Raw genomic sequence first — 22,219 nt, forward strand, 5'->3', positions numbered from 1 at the left:
GGTTTAATTTGCTATTCTTTTTCTAGTGTCTTTAGGTGGAAGACTTATCCTATAGCCAGCCCGAGCTGCAAGTGACATTGGAAAAGGAGAATGGAATAGTCACATATGATTAAAACCAATCATTAGTCACAAACCTGGGGACAAAAATCAGTAATAAAGAGGGCAGAATGGCTATAGAGAAGGCAACTACCAGGTCTACACAGTGCCATGAATCTGTAAAGGTAGAGTTTATCCCTGGCACATTCTCACAATCTTGTGTCTGATGCTGCCCTTGAGCCAGCTGGCCTTTGGGGACTGCTGAGACTAGGTGGTCTTAGACACAGACATCAAGGTAAAGGACACAGCAACTTTAAACAGGCTGGGGGTGTACACCATGAAACCACAGAAGACCACAAATGTGAAAAAAAGCAAGACCCTCATCTAGGGTCAGCATGGAAGATTTCCCAGTTGCCTCAAAAGTACTATACTGTAAACAATAACCACCCTACCTAATTCCTGACTCTATAATTGTTGCCACACAGCCTACACAATATGGCCCAAATCCCCTAGAATGTCAAATACGGCTGTTACAATATGAATTATGTCCCTCCAAATTTATATGCTGAACTCTAGCCCCCAATACGATTGCATTTAGAGATAGGGCCTGTTAAGAGTTAATTCAGCTTAAATGAAGTCATAAGAATGGGACCCTAATCTAATAGGACTGCTATCCTCATAAGAAGAGGAAGAGACATCAGGAGTGTGCACACATAGAGGCAAGACCATGTGAAGACAGAGTGAGAATGTAGCCATCTACAAGCCAGGAAGAGAGCTCTCACCAGAAACTAATGTTGCCTGCACTTTAATCTTGGACTTCCAGTCTCAAGGACTGTGAGAAAATAAATTTCTGTTATTTAAGGCTCTGTGATATTTTATTGTGGCAGCCCAAGCAAACTAATATAATGGCCATTTGAATTCAGGCTCCTGAACCAGCCATTCCAAACTTATTTTCTGCCATGTACTTCAGACTATAATTTCCAAAGAATTCCTGCCATTTTCAGAACATACTTCTATGCCTGTGTGAAAGTGGTCTCTCCTGTCTAGAATAGCCCTTTCCATCTTTAAGAGCCAGTTTAAAGTTACCTAAAGTTTTCTCTGAAACCCTAACACAGAATGCATCACCCTCACAAGCAAATTCCCACGTGCTTGGAATTACCATCCCGGTAAATGTGCAGAGATGTCATCAAAGGCAGAGACAGAGCTGCTTCATTTCTGTATCTCTTTCTGTATCTTTGACTTTTGTGCTAAATGAAAAACACTTTCTGTCATCCTGCAGTTCCCACTTGTAAATGCATTTTCACATGTAGATTTTACTTCAAAGTTAAACTGCCTAAAACACAGCCACCTAGTATATTTCAAGGGATTATTTGCAGGGAACATTCCCATACTAATTGGTACTAACCCTTTCAATGATACGAGGTCTGACAATTAAGTTTACAAACTTGTTGCAATAATGTTGCTAAAGTTTTTTGATATCAGAGGGATTACTCATTATGAATTTGTACCAACTGGACAAACAGTTAGCCAGGTTTACTATTTGGAAGTGCTGAAAACAGTATGTGAAAAAGTTAGACGACTTGAACTTTTTGCCAACAATTCATGGCTCTTGCATCACAGCAATGCACCAGCTCACATGGCAATGACTGTGAGGGAGTTTTTAGCCAGTAAACAAACAACTGTATTGGAACACCCTCCCTACTCACCTGATCTGGCCCCCAATGACTTCTTTCTTACCCCAAGGTAAAGGAAATATTGAATAACAGACATTTTGATAACATTCAGGACATCAAGATTAATACAACGACAGCCCTGATATCCATTCCAGGAAAAGAGTTCCAAAATTTTTTTAAAGGGTGGATTAGGTGTTGATGTTGGTGCATAGCTTCCCAAGGGGAGTACTTCAAAGGTGACTGTAGTGATATTCAGCAATGAGGTATGTAGCACTTTTTCTTGGATGAGTTCAAGAACTTAATTGTCCGACCTCATATTCTGGATTTCGATGTTCCATTTCCTGTACAAAATGTTAGTTCCCTCTGATCTATACTTGCTGGAAATGCTTCTTCTGCTCTTTTCATAAAAAACCATTGCCAAAAGGGCATTCCAAAATCACCTAGCCCAATCCTTTCACTATAACTATGGGAATTTAATGCATTCACTGAACAAACATATTTAGATCCCTTATTTTGTGCCAGACATGAAACTCTACAAGGGGAGAGCACTGGAGAAGACAACCTAAAACAAAACATGAAATCTACCCTGGAGAAGCTCATAGGTTGTTCTACCACCATGAGATGCAAACTATCCCAGAGTTGTATAAAATGCAAAACCCTCTGGGAACTTGCTGGAAGGTCTAAGAGATGATGGTACCTTGTCTAAAGTTACTCAGAGGCAGAGGCCAAAGCAGAAATAAAACTTCAACATTGGTTTCCCAACTCTTAGCACAAAGATCTTTTTCCTACATAGTAAATTTCAAAAATGGCCACAAACTATTTTCTATCTTCATCCTTGCTCCTTGACTGTATACTCATACACCACCTCAGGGCTGAATTGTTTTGACAGTGGGACATTCACAAACTTGACTCAGCACAGAAGAGACTTGAAAAGCACTGATATGATGTGGTTTGCTCTCTTCTTGTTCTTGAAATATTGCCACCCTAAGAACAAATCTGAGCTAGCCTGATAAAGGATGGGAGACCATGTGGAGAACTGAGGTTCTCCCACCAACAGCCTGCCAGACATGTGAGTAAATCCATCTGAGACCAGCAAGCTCCTAGCCTGCCCACCCATGCTCTTGGAGGCAGTAGCTGATCACAGAGGCATGAGGAAAACCAGCAAGACCAGCAGAAGAACTGCCCAGCTGTGCCCAGCACAAATTGCCAACCTACAGAATTAAGAGCTAAATTGCTAATGAGCCCAGACTGCCCTGCCCACTCTGATGGAGTAAATGGCAGGATGGCACCTACAGCAATAATCTCATTCCTTGCAGCACAAACATTTCCATACCACTGTGATACACAACTAAGACTGAAGGAGAAAGACATGCCAAAGACTGAAGTGACTGAAGACATGGACTACTGAAAACCTAGTGGATGCTGTTACCAGGGTTTGTTTGCACTGACTCCCAGTTGTACTCCCTAAGGTTGTTTGGTTCTCTTGCCAGTCTGGAGTCATACCTCAAATACTGTCACAGAGGTTTTTTTTTATGTGAGATAAAAGAAAATGTTCAATTATCCTTATTCTGTGTTATCTCAGAAAGAATTTCACCACCAATGACTTCTTCATGGTCTTCTTGGTTTGTTTATCTTGTCTACTAAGCATTCAGCATCTAGACGTTTATCAGGGAGTCTTAAATCTCATTGAAATGGAACTGACTTTTAACTATTAAGAGGGGGAAAAGAAAATAACCTGAAGACTGGGGAAAAGTGTGCAGCCTGACGTCATGGGGGGAGATCAGTAAAGGGGAATTTATGAAGCTCCTTATTGCTTTCCCTCTAGGTCTTTGTGACTCGCTAGGGTGATGGAGAGTAAGGAATAATGGCAGGTAACAAACAAGCCTGACACATGATCCTCAGAGCCTACCAGACCACTGTAGAAGTAGCCAAAGAAGCCAAAATAAGTGATAAGAGCCAAAACACACGTCATTTGCTGTGTGCTAGGCATTGACCCCGACACTTACCTCTTACCTGCACAATGACTCTGGGAGAAAGGTGCTACTAGTCCCCATTTTAAAGATGAGAAAACTGATGCCCAGACAAGTCAAGGAATGTATCCACAACCTCATGCCTCATCCATATGGACCAGCTCTGGTCCCAGTGGTCTGGCCCTAGGTCCTAAACTTCTCCACTGCACCATCCTTCTTTGCTTCCCAAAGAGAACAGTTTTGCCCAAGACATGTCTCTTCAAGATTGACTGAACACGGGTCGGTCGAGTGGCGCATTGGTTAAGAGTTGGCTTGGGATACCAGCTCTGAGCAGCAGAACCCGGGTTCGGATGCCACAGAGGGCCAGTGATGCTGCGCCCTCTACAGCTAAGATGGTGAACAACAGCTCGACCTGGAGCTGGGCTGCCGTGAGTTGCTGGCAATGGCGTAGGCTGCACTGGGGCTAGTCAGCAGCAGACTTGTGCTTTTGTGAGCTGCCGTGAGCCGCCATGAGCGGCTGTCCAATGGCCGGAGAGCGGCTGCCTCAGCCGGGAAGAGTGCAATAATAATACCAGTGAATACCAATGATAATACCATGGGCCAGTAAAGCGATGTCCTCCACAACTAGACTGAAGGACAAAAGGACAGCAACTTGTCTGTTCCCCTTCCCTGATTCCCCAATAAAATCTTTAAAAAAAAAAAGATTGACTGAACAGAACAAACTTAGAAAAACTTCTAAAATTTCTAAAGGCAGCAATTTCCTAACCAGGGGCCTTTCATCTCTAAACTAGTAGGCTGTAAATGTCCTGGAGAAACTGACCTGCTTTGACAAAGAGAGTTAACCAGAATCTACACAGGGCCAACTCTGCAGTTTCCTCCTTGACTTCAAGGTTTCTCTTCACATTCTTTTCCCTTCTTGCCCCACTTTTTATCTGCCACATTCTCTCATTTTCCTAGAGGCCTCCTGGGTTCCTCTTCCTCCTGCGATTTATCCCTTTCCTCCAACCCCATCTCTTGGTCCTTTAAGTAAGTCTCTTGCCATCTTTCTGAAGTCCATACACCACCTCCATTACTTATCCTCCTTGAGCATGACCTAGTACCTACACACACTTCTAACCACTAAAAAGAGAACCACCCAAATGGAGATGTGTCAAATAGCTTCTGGCAAGGGGGAGGGAGCTGGTAAATCAAGACCTCTCCAAGCCTTGCCCCAAACTGGACGTTTGTTCAAATAGCTACTAGGAAGGACTAAGTTGTGGTTTAAACCCATAAGAAGAAGGTGTGGGAGCAACTCCTGAGAGACAGCGCGGAGCAAAAGAAATGCATTGTCAGGAGATTGTCCTTGCCAGCCCCCTAGGGGATCCCGTGCTCATCCTCTGAGCCTCAGTCTGTCCATCTGCAAAATATGGTTGGCATAGAGCACTGGGGTCATGGAGCATCCCATTTTGAGAGGCTACTGGAGTCTATGATCCATCTTCCTTTCCAGAAAAGTACATATAGTCACATACCCATGATGTCAAAAGGTCTGCAGACTCTACGCCCTTAAAACTCTCCACCGCCAACTTCAGGAAGTCCCAAGTTTAGGGAGAGCTGGTGAACTCTAACGATACCTTAGTACTCAAGTCTGAGTTTCTCCACCAGAAAAAAAATATAGCTCTGTTAGCAACACGTTAACATGCTCCTTACTTCTTGCTGGAGCAGATTCATTAATTCAACATATTTATTAACCTCCTACTGAGGGTTGGCCACTGTTCTAGGCACCAAGGACATAACATGTGCACATAGTAACAAAACACTGGAGAGCCTGCGTTTTGGTGGGAGAAGTGCATCATAATTTCCATAATCTATGCCTTTCTCTGGGTCATTCACCCCCAATACCTGCTCTCTGGAGGTAGCAATATGAGATGACAGAGGCACAAGTACCTTAAAGTTAGCACAGGTGTGATTTCACAAAGCAATACATTTCCATTCTGATCTCTATTAATTCTGCCTCATGGAAACTTCTAAGTATTTCTGTTTTTGAAAACTTGTTCAAGAAAAGGAAAGTCAAATTCCCCTAACCTTAACTTTAACTGAGGATATATTTTCTAACCCTCTTTCTTTCCTTCAGTTCTTCCCCCTTCTCTTCCTGCCTCCCTTCTTTCCTTCTTTCCAGAATGTTGATTGATCTGTGACCACATAAGAATCAGTGCATTTGAACCTTTTTGAAAAAGACATGTCTTTTTGTCACTCTACACATAGGAAGATTTGTTGGACATCAGAAGAAACAAACAGTCAGCAGAGCCCAGAAGAGAGGCACATTAGGGGAAGGCTACAAATGTGAAATCGGGCAGCTGCAAATGGAGTGACACACAATGCACAGCTTCTCCTGCAGCCATCCTAGCTACACACAGCCTCTTGTTATAGTTGACCAGGCACTCAAATACATAGAGAACAATGTCATCCCCAGTGCCACTCAATGACCACCATCAGCATCCCCACCCCCACACCTAATGAACAGGGCTGTGTGAAACGAAAAGAACCTCCTACCAACAAGAACCTTAGATGATCCTAAAATGTGGGACAAGGGTCGTTTTGTAATCTCAGCTGTAAAAATTCACACCACTAAAGGCCATTTCCTCCACTTACACAATAACCAATAGTTTGGTTTGCATTCATAGACAAAGTGCATCTGAAATGAAGGGTTAAACCTAAAAGGTGTTGATAAATAGATAATGGTGGACAATAGGTGCTATTCAGGAAGCAGCTTATTTTGCAATTCTTTTTTCCTTAAACTCCACTGCAAAACAAAGCTACAATAGATTTGTATTTGCAGAACATTCTTATAGCAACTGAAAGAAATTATCCCTTAACGAAGCTGTTGGAAAAATCAACTGCAAAAATAGCAGCTGGCCTTTCCTCTTGCCATCAAAAAATCTTTGCTAGTCAAAGAGTCTTTAAAAAGAAGCCTAGAAGAGATGCCCTATTTAAAAATGAGGCAGTTCACTACACTACAACAAAGGTAGAAACGTTGGAGGGAGAAATAACAGCTTCATACAAGAGAAAGAAACTTTTTGAAATTCTTAAAATAGGCAAAGAAAATTGAGGCACTACTGAGAAGCAGTAACACGATTAAGAATAACGTAACATTGCTGTAAAATTCATAGCAATGTCCATTTTCTCAGAGTTTGGCTGTAAATTTCATGAAACAACACATGTAAGTAAAAGACACTTAATTTTTGATTCCTCACTGTAGGAAGACAATGTAAGACTTGATTCCTTTCTTACCTTCACAAAAGTGAACTTGTCCCTGTCATTAATATCTCATTGGTGACATTTGAAATGTAATTTCATTGCTTGTCCTCACTCCCTCTCCTTAATTTCTCCTACTGGTATATTTCAGGCCTGCTCCAATCAAGTGTCAGAGAGCAGCCCCACCATCTTCAGAGTAGAGAATAATCTAAAGGTATGTGCTGAGAAGGAGAAGCCTGTGTCCCATGTATACCCATCACACAGGAAGACACCTGGGAACTTTCCTTCCCCCTCTCCACTGTCCATCATCACTGTATGATCAACTTTTATCTCCCCATCTGCCACTACCATGCAGTACCACCACTGTGCCGTGACTCAACCCTCTCCACCTGTCCCCTGGATTGCTGCAAATACCTCCAACCAGCTGGTTGTCCAAGTTACAAGTCTGACTATACCACTTCATCCACCCCCAGAAGGGTCAAGTCCAAGCCTATAACTTGGCTTACAGGATCCCCCAGGGCCTGGCCCCCTCTCACCTCCCTGGCTTCATTCAGTTTCTGCCCATGTTTTATGCCCGGTAATGCAATGCTGCTGTGGCTCGTGCTTTTCTGCCCTGGTTCCCTGACCTGCTCTTCTCGCAGGTGTAATACCATTCAAAAGCACTGGCTGAAAGGGTGAGTAGAAGCTGAAATCCAGCCCACACTGCTCACCAAGCCCCACACCTGAGAGGCTGTGTCTATCTGTGTTGACTCCCTTTTCTAATTTGCATAAAGGCTCTGTGTGGCTAAGCAGTGGTCTTATCTCTAAGTACATCATATGATAATTGTCCATGTGTTTACCTTCCCCGCCCCCACCCCTTCGTCAAACAAAGTGGTCTTTGACACTCTCTCCCACCCTGGTGCCCAACACAATTTCTGGAACACGTAGACTTCCATAAATAAGTGTTAACTGAACTGATTGGTTGAATGTGAGGGTGAGTACAGCTGAGCAAGAAGAGCAGAGATACTCACAGAGGTGAACCCCCAAAGTCTATTTTGCTACAGAGGCACTGGGGAGTCCAAGAGCTATCCTAGCTCCTGCCAATCAGAAGTAAAGGTCAAGGGGCTGGCCTCAGGAAAAGCTCAGCTGTCCTTACCCCTTGGAGACAAACAGAATGGAGTTCAAAATGGCTTCTTTTAGGGACAAATAAGGGATGTGATTTGGTCGACTCTGGGGATGTATAAACGAAAGGTAAGCAATGCCATAACACCTAGTCACACAGGAGTCATCAGGGGCCACACAGGAGGTCGAAACACTCAAGGATGTAAGCGAAACCTACAGCATGTGGCCCAGAACACTGAGCCAACACCTTAGGTTGGGGGAAAGAAAGGCACCACATAACCGACTTACAAGCTGATTAGAAAGCCTAAGGGGGAGGGGAGAACGGGGAAATGCCCATCTGACCTATAGAACAAAATTTCCAGAAGGCAGTGGGGATAGAAATGATTTCCAGCCAGATGGTGAGAACTGTGCATCTCTGTGTCTGGACCCAGTTGGCTGGGTGGAGCCCTTATCTTCTGGAGCCACAGGTGCCACAGCCAAGTGGCTGGTAGCTGATATAAGGAAGACATTATGAGGGTAGCAGGAAGGGAGGATGTTTTGTAGCATTTAAATATATCCCACCTTCAGGGAATTGCTTCTTGTCCAGGTAAATTTGCATAGGTAGGAGGAAGTGTCTTAAGAGAGCATTGCCTAAAACTCCAAATATGAATTGGGAAGGGTTTCTACAGAAATGGATCAGTGTGACCCAGGAAAGGGCAGGGCAGAGGTAGGGTTGTCAGCTGAGCCTCCACTCTGGAGAATAAGAAATAAGGAATAAGGAGAGGAGCAGAGGGAGCAAGGACCCTTGGCTAACTAATTCTAGATCCACTGACATGGCCACCACTCAGAACTTGGGGAGGTTCCAGAATTGATGCCACATCATCCTTGTTAGTTCACCCCCAGCCATGTGCTCCACTCCCAGCCCCAACTCTATGTCACAAGAGGAAAATTCGGAAAACCACACTAGCAGCAGACTACCTTGGGGGAAATAAAAGGAGGCATCCATGGTGAGGCAGTGGCTGCAGAGTTATTGGAGGGAAAAGCCAGGTTACTGAAGTCAGAGACAAGAAAGGAAAAGAGGGCAAAGTCTGGAGAAGGAACTCCTGGGGCTTATGTTCTGGAAGGTCTCTGCAAATGTAGGGGAATTTGGAACAAAATGCCAAATTGAACTTTCAAAGATGAGTCACTTGTGATTCTCCAGGCAGGGTAGGAGGGCTTGCTTCCCTAGGGGTTTGCATCAGAGTATCTACAAGCAGAGGGACAACTGCATGTTGGAATAACTCCCTCTTCTCGCAAACAGAAGCTACAGAGAGGAAAGCTTAGCAGCTCTTCCGATCAGGCTACCCAGATACCAAGTGCACATGGTATGAGGGAGGTATCAGCTTTAAAGAAAGATAAAGAGTACCAAAGCATTTATTCAACACGCATTTACTTCATGTCGGACCTTAGTGATGAACAGAGGAACTGGTCCACACCTGACACTAACCAGGCTGGGGGTTGCAGCTGTATAATCATATAATTACAGCATGCTCTCCAGCCTTCCTGTTCAAACAGAATCAAGGAGGACTTTATGGGATTCATCAAATCGAGTATTGTTTCAGACCACTCCCAACATCCCTCTCCAATAACATGCAGTTAGTAACTCACCATGTGGAGCAAGAGCACCTTCACTGTTCTAAGGCTGGCTAAGTAATATTTAGACATTAAAGTTATTCTTTAAATGAACTGAGTGCCACTTGGTAGACTGAATTCAAAAGTGCTAAATATTATTCAAGGTCACAAGAGCCCACAAATCAACTCAACCCCCACCTGGCCCCGTCTCTACTACCCTGCCAATGCCATCAGTGGAAATTTGCTGAAGAACCAGTATTTCAAAATTCCAAAGTACCAGAATCTCAGTAAGGCAGTCAGTTCCCCAGAGCTTCATAGATTTTTTTTTGTTTCAGAATAGAAACATAAGTTTAATCTATCTCCCACTTTAAATATATTATGAACAAATGATTAAGAAGAATTAATTATTCTATACTCATAACCAACAAAAATATGTAAGAATTTACCAAGAAGACACTATTTATAAAATGATTAAGAGGAGCAATGGACTTTGAGCCAGAGAAATCTGGGCCAAGTCCAGTGACTGCGGACTGGGTCATCTGGGCCTCTTGTTTCTCATCTGTAAAATGGGAATAATAATGATATTTGTCTCATGAGTTGATGTAAAGATAAAATAAGATCATTCTTGTACAGAGTCTAGTCTAGATCTCAGAACATACTTGATACTCGATTAATATGAGACAATTCTTCTGTACCTTAAGTCTAATGTTTGTTATTATCATAAATAAATACTACTAGGGCCGGCCGAGTGGCTCAGTTGGTTAAGAGCTTGCTCAAGAGATTGAGCTCTGAGCAACAGCAGTTTGAGTCCAGCCCGAGCTGAGCAGCTGCTGAGCTGCCAACAGATAGCAGGATGGCTCAGCTAAAAAAAAAAGTATTATTAAAAAAATAATTATAATAAATAAATAAATAAATAAATAAATAAATAAATAAATACTACTAGATGAACATGACTTTGCCTTGGTCTTGCCAGATGTAGGTTTAAAATCTCTGGCTCATGGTGACTAAATCCTGAGCCTCTGGCCTGCTACATTAAAAACTGCATTTGCTTGGACACATGTTGTAATGACTACAAGTATCTTAAGAAATACTTGCTTTTTTTCTCAGGATCTGGTGTAAGGAGGCTGGCATTTATAAAGACATAATTTTTTTTCCATAAGCAAGTTAAGCCAGTTTCCCAGCTATGGCTGACACCTGTGACCCAGTGTTGCTCTGAGCCACATACAGGGCTGGTCTTGGAGCCCAGCAAGTCCCCTGAGGGAAGAATGTTCTGGCAGGTGCTCTGAGCAGGCCCAAGGAGCTGGAGGCAACTTGTTGACCAGAAAATCAACCCAAACCAGTGCCAATTAATAGAGACAGGCACAGACCCCTCAGTGTAAGACACCCCCAACCCCCGGGGTGGCTTCTGAGGTCCCAAGGGCCTCTGTGAGAAAGATTCAAAACAAACAAACAAAAAGGAGCAGAGTGGACAAGTGGAGAGAAGGTGATATTTGCCTGAGCATTTTCCCCTCGGATGGCAGAGTAGGGAAGGCCCTGAGCTGAATTGGAGAAAGGACCTAGAGGACAGTCCCTGGAGGGGATAGGCTATAGCCAGTGGTGACCTGCAGTCCACCCCTCTTCCTAAAAGTAGCAGGCAACAATGTTGAAATGCAACAGCAGAGATATTCTAGATCATGCAATAGGGCAGGCCTGCTCAGCAGCTGGTCTGTTAGTAAGATATGAAAATGTTTTGTACCAGTTGTCATAAACCTCTGCCCTGAGGCCCCCACTGCCTTCCCATCACTCTAGCTGCCATGATCCCTCTTCCAGGACCCTCTAGGCTCCCCCAAGATGCAGCAAGCATAGGGTTAACACCTGTCACCATAGGGAGTCTCTAGGATTTTCTTATTAGTCTGGATTGGTTGTGAAATGTTTTAAAGATCCACGACAGAGAAGGATCCCAAACCCAAAAGGGAGTTTATTGATCTGCATCATCTCCAGGAAGTAGAGGCAGAGCCCCTAAGGGGGTGGGCTCGAGGTGGGCTCCAGAGCTGGGGCCAGGACCCTTGGTTAGAGATGCTGCCTGTTACCTTGTCTGATACCTGACCTCCCCAGCCACATTTCTCTTCCAAAGCCCAGCACCCAAATGCCTCAACCATCCACCCCATTGCTATTCCTCTCAACATTGCACACAAACATTGACTTTCAAGAGACAGCTCTGTTTAAACTATTGGGTTGGGTTGCCATCTCTAACAGGAACAAAAGTGAAGCAGCAGAGAGCTCCCCACAATGTAGCACCAGCCTGGAGACTGTGAAAACCGCTCATGGCTGTTCCCAACTCACTCACCCATCGCCCTGCCCTATTTTAAGGACTGTAGGCCCTCTTTCTTTCCACTGACCTCAAACTAGGACAGCCACCCAATTCAACTGAGAAAGCCCCCTACGTCTGAGACTGGGACATTAAGAACTTCTACTTTGAATTCTTTGTTCTCTTTTTGTATATTGAAAAATAACTCACGATATACCACTAAGTTGATAGAAATTAAACCAAGAATATGCACTTCTACAGCCAGTTAAGTCAGAGTGAAGAATAAATCAGAAGGGAGCATAAAGATAATGCTTGACAACCCTCTCTCCCTCCATCTGACACATATGCACATATATACATACACACTCTCCTGTAGAAGAAATCTTTAAGAAAGATATTGCCAGAATTGCTGGGAACTATGAATAGCCTATTACAATACCAGTTTGCATAGCTTCCTTGAAGCCATGAGTTTAAGCCAGATTTTTAAAAGTCCATATGTGTGGTTTTTTAATGTGCAGCTACCTGGGTTACACACCTTGTTGAAGACATAGGAGACATTTTATAGCTATGCTAGGGTTGGGTGATTACTAAGACAGAAAGGGAGACAAAATCACAACACACCATGTCCTCTGGGAGACACAGGCCTAGGAAGAAGCAGGTAAAATGTCCATGGAACAGAAACTGTTCACTCATCACTAGGCCAGTTGGTTATCACAAATTATTTCTTTCCCTGCATAACAAAAACAATCAGGGGTTTCCTTATTTCATAAGAGGAGAGGAGCAGCAGGAGACCAGCTGTCTTATTGTGTGGAGTCCCAGTGTCTGTCTCTAATCGCAAGACAGTCCTGATGGAAAACGTACAAAGTAATTGAGCTGGCAAGAAATCAGAAGGAAATACCCAGACCCCTTGCTTCCTAGTGAACGTATGATACCTTCTGAAGCGCATAATCGCACAGGAAAAGAGAACAAAGGTTACTATATATAAATATAATTTTGATTTTCTTATCTGATTAGGTGGTGTTCTGTAATTGTTGAGTTCAATTTTAAAGAAATGCCTGTCCATCAGGAAATCAGCTCCAGTACAAAAAATAAAGTCATGTGGAACTTTTTGATAACTGCCATTCAGTAGAATCCCTATCCTAATTGTTATAACAAAAATAGAACTCCTGCTTCTTAATTAAAAAAAAAAATTATCCCAGCTTTGTTAGCATGGCTATGGCTAATGTTAAAGTAGCATGTGAAGTAGGTCATGGAGATGGTGGCCCTGCAGGAGATGCTACTGGCCAGTATGAAGGTGCCGCACATCTGGGGAAGACTTACTTGGGAGTGCCCTCAGGTTTCCAGTACCTACAGAAGAGGTACTGTCCGTCGGCATTGACCAAGTGAGGGAGGTCCTGGTATGGAACGTTCTGCGGCGTTCGCCTGGGAGAACTTTCTTCCGGCATTTTGAAAGGATCTCCAAGTCCTTGGAAGAAACAAGGACATATTCCAAAGTTATAAACGTAACAAAAACACAGAGAAATAAGGAGGAAATCTTCAGAGTCAGTAATGTGTTTTTTTTAAAGCAGTTTAAAAAAAATCCATTTCAAAGAATATATATATATACATATATATATACATATATATGTATGTATATATATATATATATATATATATATATTTCTTGCATTCTCTCCAACACTGAAAAATCCCATTTGTTCTTAAAATGCTCACTTTATTTTTTAAGTGCCTTATTACAGCGTTTCCCCCTTCCCATCTGTGTTTATTTTAAATCATTTCAGGAAACTTCATCTTAAAGGCTATTTTAGCTGTAATCAAGTGGAAATTATATCAGCTCTGTGGGTATGAAGACCCAGCTGCAGGAAAACCCGGCCATCTTCAAGTCCCCTAGGAAGTTTCAAGGGGGCACAATAATGAGGTGATGATGCTCCCATTAATTCCTCCTGCCTGAAATTCCAAAGATGTCGGGGGACGAACCTGTTTCCATCATGTCCTGGCTTTTGCATTCCACAACCACGACAGCCTTGAGAATCAGAGCCAGGCAATAAGGGCTGTTCCCTCATCGCCACGGTCACAGCACGGCATCAAGCAGCCTGAGCCTCTGTCCCCTATTCCGCGCCCTGCTCCCAGATCCTGTCTTTCGGGCTTTAGGGGTGCGGAGCTCGGGAGTCTGCTTCCAGTTCTCACTGACAAGCTCTCCGGTGCTCCCCTCCTTCCCCAGGGTGGGGGGGAACAGGCGCCTGCGATCCTCCACGACTAGTTCGTGTCATCACTTTTCCTAAACAAATCGTTAGAGAGGCTAGGAGAAGGGAGGGGCCGGGAGCCCAGCACCCACAGCCCGGGAAACTGGGAAACGCTTCGCACACACCGAGGCAGCTCGCACACGCACAAATGCAGGTCCCCGAGCTCAAGTCACCCCCGCGGCGCCTGACAAACTTTGCTTCCTGCCTGCCTCCAACCGCGCAGGGAATGGAGCCCTGCAGCTGTCACTGGAAATGCCACCGGAAAACCCAGGCGACTTCGAAAGGGTCTCAGCACGGGGTTGGCGGGGACTGGGAAGATGGGGTCGATGCGGACAAGTTGGTTTGGGGGCTGGTGCGAGGGAGCAGGGAGAGCGCGCGCGCACGGACAGACACGCGCTCACACACTCGTGCACACACGCGCGCGCACAAGGTGGTGAGGGAGCCCACGCGGAGCGGGCTAAGGACCCCAGGCGGCTCCCCATCCCTGTCGTGACGGCACTTGCAGGCTGGGGCGGGGGCTGGGAGGCAGTTACCCGGGCCACGAGCGCCGCTGTCGTGTTCCCGGCGCGCCACGGGTCCTGGTCTGCGGCGGGCCAGGGCCGGGCCGAGCTGCGCGCCGCCGACTCCGTGGCGACAGGGCGCGGCGTCTGCACCGCCACTTTATCCTGGGGCTGGCTCGCGGGGCGGGTAGCCCGCGGTGGGTGGGGATGAGCGACACTGGCTGGCGGCGCGGGGAGGCGGTGCCCGGGGTCCACGTGTGCCTGGCCCGCGGGGAGGAGTGGGGGCGCAGACCGAAAATCCAGCCACGCACTCCTCCCGCCCGCCTAGCTGGCAGCCGCGCCCCAGCGTGGCCGCTGGGGAACTGTCACAGGGCCCTGAACGGAGCAGGGCTCTCAGGAGTCTCAGCGCAGGAGGACACGCCAAACTCACGTGAGCACACACACCATGCGCTCACACAGAACAGCACACACAGGGACACATGCACACTACATACACAGACTACGTGCATACAGATAACACACAGAGACCACATGTACAGACACAGACAACATACAGGGACACACACACACACACACACACACTACATGTATACTGGGACATGCAGACACACATAGACATATCCAGGCATACACACATGTCACATACATTTGGGCAGACACCCTCATGTCACACACACACACACACACACACACACACACACACACACATAGACACCTACACACAGACACGCACATACAAAGCTGGTGGGGGTGGGGTACACAAATCCCCAGGAAATAGGGCAGAGGCAGACTGGGGCAGGCCTTGTCCATCCTCCACCATCCTCAGCAACCCTCCCGATGTCCCAGGAGCCCAGATGCTCCCAAACAAAATCTCTGGTGCATCTACACAGACCAGGGGAAGTTATCCAGGAAGCTATCCAGGACAAATGGCAATGTAACTTGAGGAGATACAGGAGGAACACTGGACTTAGGGTCCAGGCAACCTGGGTTCACATTTGCCCTGTGAGCATTAGTCTCCTCCTCTGCAACCCAGGAGTGACACTACCTATGTCCCCAAGAAGTGTGACACAGGTGCCCTGCTCACATTGACCTCAGCAGGCCTTTGTGTCCTTTCTTTCACAAAAAAACGTTACACCACAGTAGTGTTGTGAAGAACTGCTGTCTTCCAGAAACTGCTGTCCCAATGTCACACTGTGTGGGGAGGCCCAGAATGCTTAGAGCCTGTGATCTAACTTAAGAAATAAAACAATAACCTTTGAGAAGCAGCTTAGGACATTTTCGTCCATTATTTCTTCAAGTAATTTTTCAGCCCCACCATCTTTTCTCCTCTCCCTCCCTTTGGATTCTAATGATATGAATGTTAGATCTTTCATTATAGTTCCGTAGTTCCCAGAGGCTCTGTTCGTTTTGTTTTTCCAGTCTATTTTCTCTCTATTGTCTAGATTAGGTAATTTCTAGTGTCCTATCTTCCAGCTTACTGATTTTTTCCTCTGTCTCCACCATTCTTTCTTCTGTCCCCATCACCCACTGCACTTTTATTTCAGTTATTATATTTTTCAGTTCTAAAATTTCCATTTGGCTCGTCTTTAGCTCTTCCATTCCTCTCCTGAGGCTTCCTATTTTTTCATTAGTTTCAGGCATGTTCATAATTGCTCATTGAAGCATTTTTATCATGGCTGCTTTAAAATCTCTGTTCTTTCTGTTGGCATCTAGTCATTGTTTTGGGGGTTTTTTTAAATTCAATTTTAGATCTCTCTGGTTCTTGGTAAGATATGTGATTTTCTATTGAAACCTGGACATTTTTGTGTTATGTTGTGAGACTCTAGATTTTATTTAAACGTTCTGTTTTAGCTGGCCTCCTCTGCTCCAGGCCAGGAGTTGGGGTGTGGCACAAGGGGAGGTGCTGCCTCATTCCTTCCAGGTGGAGGTAGAAGCCCAGGTATCCCATTAAACCTATGTGGGTGTGAGTGTGGGCCATGATTTTTTTTGTTTGTTTTTTTCTGTGATGTTTGACTGGTGTAGAAAGGTTACTGTATGAAAGGTTTCTGTCTTGTTTAGCTTGTCCTTTGGCTGGAAAGAGCAGGCTTTTGTTGGGTATTGTCTGGTCTGTGACCATAGCATTTCTGGATTGCTGGTTTCTTCAGCTCCAAGTCTGGAATATACTAGGCAAAACAAAACCCAGGGAACTCACCACCACATTGTCCCTTGGGTCCGAGGTCCCTAGCTGGTCTGCTTTTCTTTCTACCTTTCAGTCTCCTTATGTTTCTTTTATATATGATGCCCAGGGCTTTTAGTTGTATTTCTGAGAGGAATAGGGAGAAGCACATCCCCCCTGCCTTTGCAGATGCAGGCGTTCTGTGTCTTCCTATTTATTTCAGTGGTCCCTGCCTGCCCATGTACCCACAGCAACCTCAGGCCCAGTTCCTCTAGACAGAATTACTCTGGGAACAATGATCGGCAATGAAAGTGCTGGTGAGCAGTATCTGCCCTACGGCCTAGGATGAAAAAACAAGATGGCAATTCAAGTAAAAGTGACATCTTTCAGCTCTCACAAGTGTTTTTGTATAGCCTTCCAAAGATGCTCTGAGGTTTGAGGGGAATGGATGCTGAAATACCTGTGAGGAGGAAGGGAGGAGTGGACTAGGAGACAGTAAGATAAGCATGTGTTTTTATCATTAGCAATTTTAGTATGTGTACATTAACTTCTACAGCTTTCTGCAATCACAGCAATTGTATTAATAGTTGTTGTATATTCCAATTATAAATCACTCCGATTAGAGAGAAGGAGAGCTTTGGAATGGAGATGGTATTTAAAGTAAACAACACGTCGCCATAAGAAAGGATGAAATACTGCCACTTGTGACATGGATGGATCTTGAGATTATCATGCTAAGCGAAATAAGTCAGACAGAAAAAATTGAGAACCATATGACTCACTCATATGTGGGATATAAAACTAAAAGCAACAAACAAACAAGACAAACAAATGAGCAAAAATTCATAGACACAGGCAACAGTTTAGTGGTTACCAGAGGGTAATTAGGGAGGGGGGAGGTAGAAGAGGGTAAAGGGGGTCAAATATATGGCGACAGAAGGAGTTTTGACTCTGGGTGGTGGACACACAATGCAATATTCAGATGGTGTACTATAGAATTATACACTTAAAACTTATATAATTTTATTAACCAGTTTCACCCCAATAAATTTAATTAAAAAATAAAATAAAGTGAACAAAAGAGAAGTAAAATTTTGTACAATTAAACTTAAGGGGGGGAAAGTTGAACAAAAACACCTAAGACTCAGAAATATGCTCCCCTGACCAGCAGTGTAACTTCCCAGCGATATAATTTACCTGGCTGACCTGCCTCCTCACCTGACACAGGGGAATACGAACACCCCTCTGGACCTTGGCCAAGATCAGTTGAGACCATGCCTGTGGGGCAGTCAGTTTGCAGTAAGTCAAGGGCAGCAAGCAGCTCATGGCTATGGTATCAAATCTGACCCAAGAAAAAGTACTTTTTGTCTGAAAAATTTTAATGTAATTTTTTAAATTGGTGATTTTGCATGCAAATCCAGATTCCTAGCTGTTCTTGAATTGCAAAGAGATATGGTCACTCGGTGCCATGGTCCTGACCATGTTGAGTATGAGGTGCCTGTAAAGGAGGATGGATCTGTGGGTTTGGAACCAAAGAGAGGGGTCAGGCTGGAAACATGGGAGTTGGCCCAGAAACAGTGCTACCTCCGTGGGAGAGGGTGCCCTCACCCCAGAAGAGTGGGTAGGTAGAGGTGTGGCTTGGCAGAGCTGTGCACTGCATCTCACCAGTAGGAGGTTTAGCTTAGCCTACGCAGTGCTTTCAAAATATTTGAATTTGTGGCCAGCATTAAAAAAATCAGGACATTTCTCATAACATTGCTGATTTCTGGATTTCCTCTGAAAGGCCAAAGGCCTGGCAACAAGAGGCCACTTTTTTGCCTGGCAGCGGTCTGCACTGTCGCTGGGTGAAGGCTGCCCCCTTCAGGTGGTACCTGAATCTGCCCACCTGCCAACCCCTCTACTGGGCCTGCCTCCAAAAAAGCTAACCCTTGGTTTTCTGATTTGTTTTACTGAGTTGGAACAGGAAGGAGGGAGAGTAGATTTTGATGGACAGGGTGTGACATGTAATTCTAGACTTTTTTAATTCTCTGAGACAGCCAAGTAGAGGTCTAATGGGCAGTAGCAGGTGCAATGTGAGACTAAGGGTGGAGATGAAAGTTGGGAGGTAATTGGTGATTGATATCATGGGAGTGGATTAAATTGCCCAGGACATGTGAACTGGAGGGACAAGTGGGCCTAGGAGAGATCCTTATGAGGACAAAGGGAAGGAGGAAGACCAGGAGAAGGGGAATTTGCAAAGGTGATGGAGACAGAGGAGGAGACCAGGAAGGTGTGACTTCATAGAATCCAAAGGCATAGCAGGTTGTAAGAAGAAAGGACCAACAGAATCTAAGGCTGTCCAGAGGTCAAACAAGAGGACTTAGACGTGTCCATTAGATTTAATAACAAGGAGGTTATTTATGACCTTAAGAAGAACCCAGTTCATGGATTACTCAGAACAGAAGACAACCTGCTCTGAGTTATAAAGTGAGTGGAAAATAAGTGGAGACAGCAAGTGTAGACAACCTCTTCAAGACATTTTGTATGAAGAGGAGGCAGTAAAGCATGGTGGTGAAGTCTATGGATTTTGGAGCCAGACATCCTGTATTCAAATCCTGGCTCTGCTGACTATAACTCCATGATTTGGGCCAGTTGATATATCCTTTTTATGCTTCTACAAAGTGAGGATAATCCAGATTGCGGTCTAGTTCATGGGACTGAATATAATAGTGCAGGTAATTACTTAGCACAATGCCTAGCACCTCATAGGTAGGTTGCAGTAAAATTTTACCATTTTTAAGTTAAGGGCATGTATTAAAAATTCCAATAAGAACCAAAAAGTTAAAAGTGATTTGTGATCCTTCTTCCCATGCTGTGCCCTGGTTCCTGTCCACAGAGGCAACCATCCCTGTGGGTTCTTGTGTGGCCTTCCAGAGATGCTCTGAGCTTTGAGGAGTGTGGAGCATGCTGGGAACATCTGTGAAGAGGACAGGAGGAAGTAAGATACAAGGGCATCAGATGGGAATGATAGTAGCTGAATTCCTAGTGGTTTCATGTTGCTAGGCTGCTTGAAGAGGCAGGACTAGACTGTTGAGTAAGGGTATTATGGACAGAGCTTGAGAAACATCTCAGCAGGGTGTAAGGTTTGTTGCATCAGTGGCCCCAGTGAATGGCCTCTCTGTCCCCATTGCCATTTTCATTGTGCTTTTGCAGCTCTTTCCATTGACAGATGGAGTCTAATTCCCCTGTCTTGAATCTGGTCTGGCCCTGTGACTTGCTCTGGCCAATAGAATGTGGAGGAAATGACACTATGCCCAATCAAAGCCTAGGCATCAGTGGCCCAATGGGCTTCCTCTCTCTCTAACTTTCCTCTGCAATGTGAACCAGGCTGGCCAGCTTGATGGAGCAATGGCCGAGGCACGAGGAGGATGAGACATTTGGAGAAAGCTGAGGTTCCCCAGCAGACAAGCAGCCAATCTCCATGTGCCCTGCTGACCTACAGAGATGCCCAAAGATGCTTGAGGGCGTCCAGTAGAGACTGAAAGAACCACCCAGTTGAGCCCAGCATGGTGAGCTAAATAAATGGTTGTATTAAGCCACTCAGTTTTGGGGTGGCTTGCTATGCAGCAATAGCTAACTGATGCAGCAGGTCACCATAACATTTGCTATCTTGCACCTTCAAGTTATACTTTCTCCATAATCACTGTGAGACCTGGGAGAAGGAATTCAACAGTTCAAAATCTAAAAATTTTTTTAAATCACTGAAAATTTGGATGGAAATAGAAAGGAAAATGGAAACACTTTGTACTATCTACTATCTACAAAAAAAATTTACAAATGACAAACAGAACAAACAAATTAATAACATGTACCCAATGCTGTGACTAAAAAGGTCATAAATATTCTTAATGTTACTATGACAGGATATATTGATTCTGTTGTTCTGTCTTTTTGAAATGTGTTTCTAATTTTTCCCCAAATCATCTCTGCTAGAGCCCCCTTTCTTTATTTTTCCCGTAGAATCTCATGTCACTTCTTTGTAAATTCTTCCTGCATAGGAGATATTGGGCCACTAATGCCCATGGTTGAGAAAGGACTGCTGGGTATTAAATGCGAGTATAATTTCTAAAATGTGTGTGGGTGCAGAAAAGCTCCTGAGAGTTGACTCAGCTCCACCTGACTCTTCCATGAGGACACAGTTGTAAAAGTCTTTGGAAGCAACTGTATCAGAAGGGTGGGTGTGGCAGTCAAAGTCAACTTCCTGCCTTTCCTTGACAATTAAGAGTCATGCAGGAAAGACAAAACAGTGAATTTTACATTCTTTTAGTATGATTCAGGCAGAAGTTACATTAGTTGGAATCAAAACAGGAAAGTAATTAATAGGTGCTGATGCCAGTGCGGCCACCATTGTCAGCATACCCTATGGGTGGGCTCTAATATGGACTTTTACAGCGGAGGAAACTACATCCGTCCCCTTACTTGTCCAAGGCCAGTCATGCGGATGTGGCAGAACCCGCCTTTGCTCCCCATCTGTCCACCTCCTGTGTTCTTTCCCTTCCTGCAGACTGGTGTGTGGACTGAAGTTTCTGAGAAAGATAGATGCAAGGGTCCAACATCCAGGGAATTAAGTCACACTCAGCTTCACTGTGAGGAAGTCCCCTTCAGTTCTCTTTTATTTTGCTGATGAGTAAAAGGCAAGGCCTTCATTAGGGTTTATGTGTCTGTAACACTCTCCAATACTTGCTCATCTCCCTGTTTAATAAAGATGACCATGCATTGCTAGACATTAACCACTCGGCTTTGTTCTTATTTATTTGTAGGGTTACCTTAAATTTGTGGCAAATGTTCATTTTCTATTTTTAAAAAACCTTTTTAAATAAGTGAATTGAAGTTTAAAACATGGATTGATTTAAAGAAAGAGATTAAATAAATAACAGGGTATGTGGTACATCGATCTGGCAAAGTCATAATGTCAGTGGTGTGGCCATAACTGCGGTTGGGAGACATGTAGGGGGGACCTGGTGGGAGAGATGGACGTGGGCACGCCCCCCACCTCTACCCTGTGGCAGCACCCTGGGTCAAGCTCCTTCTATTCCAGCTGATACTTCTATTCAGCTTCCTGTGGGTCAGGAAAACTACTGGTCCAGATGGTTTTTAAGGGTCTTCCCTGCTCTCATAAACAGTCGCTCTGTGGATGGCTATTTTTGCTATATTGTCAAACACCAGGATCTGGCCTATTGGGAAAGGCCATTAAGTACAATCAAATCTACAAAGATGAAACACAGGTTCCCACCCACATACTGCCTTCTTTAAATATATTTGACAAATCCAGAATGTCGTCAATTAGTAACTAGGACCAATCACTATAATGAGATTTGCACTCAGCTGGTAAAGAAAAAATTCTTCCACTGAATAATCTGGTTAATGGAGCTGTTAAAAGTTATGCATGCTGGA

At 44.5% G+C, this 22,219-nt stretch overlaps 1 protein-coding gene across 4 annotated transcripts in view; it reads right to left on the reverse strand.

The window, feature by feature from the left end:
* Positions 1 to 14,865, reverse strand: part of MGLL (monoglyceride lipase) — a 161,578-nt gene extending 146,713 nt beyond the window's left edge. Inside the window, exons 1-3 of one of the 4 annotated variants that reach the window (XM_019658660.1) lie at positions 14,665 to 14,865; positions 13,866 to 14,166; positions 13,209 to 13,353 (exon numbers count right to left, since the gene is read on the reverse strand). In XM_019658660.1, the coding sequence (XP_019514205.1) occupies positions 13,209 to 13,353; positions 13,866 to 13,878 (158 nt within the window). In that variant the 5' untranslated portion in view covers positions 13,879 to 14,166; positions 14,665 to 14,865. The remainder of the gene's footprint in view (positions 1 to 13,208; positions 13,354 to 13,865; positions 14,167 to 14,664) is intronic. The other 3 variants (XM_019658663.1, XM_019658662.1, XM_019658661.1) reach the window with 3 other exon arrangements.
* Positions 14,866 to 22,219: the final 7,354 nt, after the last annotated feature.

Source organism: Hipposideros armiger, unplaced genomic scaffold, assembly GCF_001890085.2.
Source record: "Hipposideros armiger isolate ML-2016 unplaced genomic scaffold, ASM189008v1 scaffold_286, whole genome shotgun sequence".
NCBI lineage: Eukaryota > Metazoa > Chordata > Mammalia > Chiroptera > Hipposideridae > Hipposideros > Hipposideros armiger.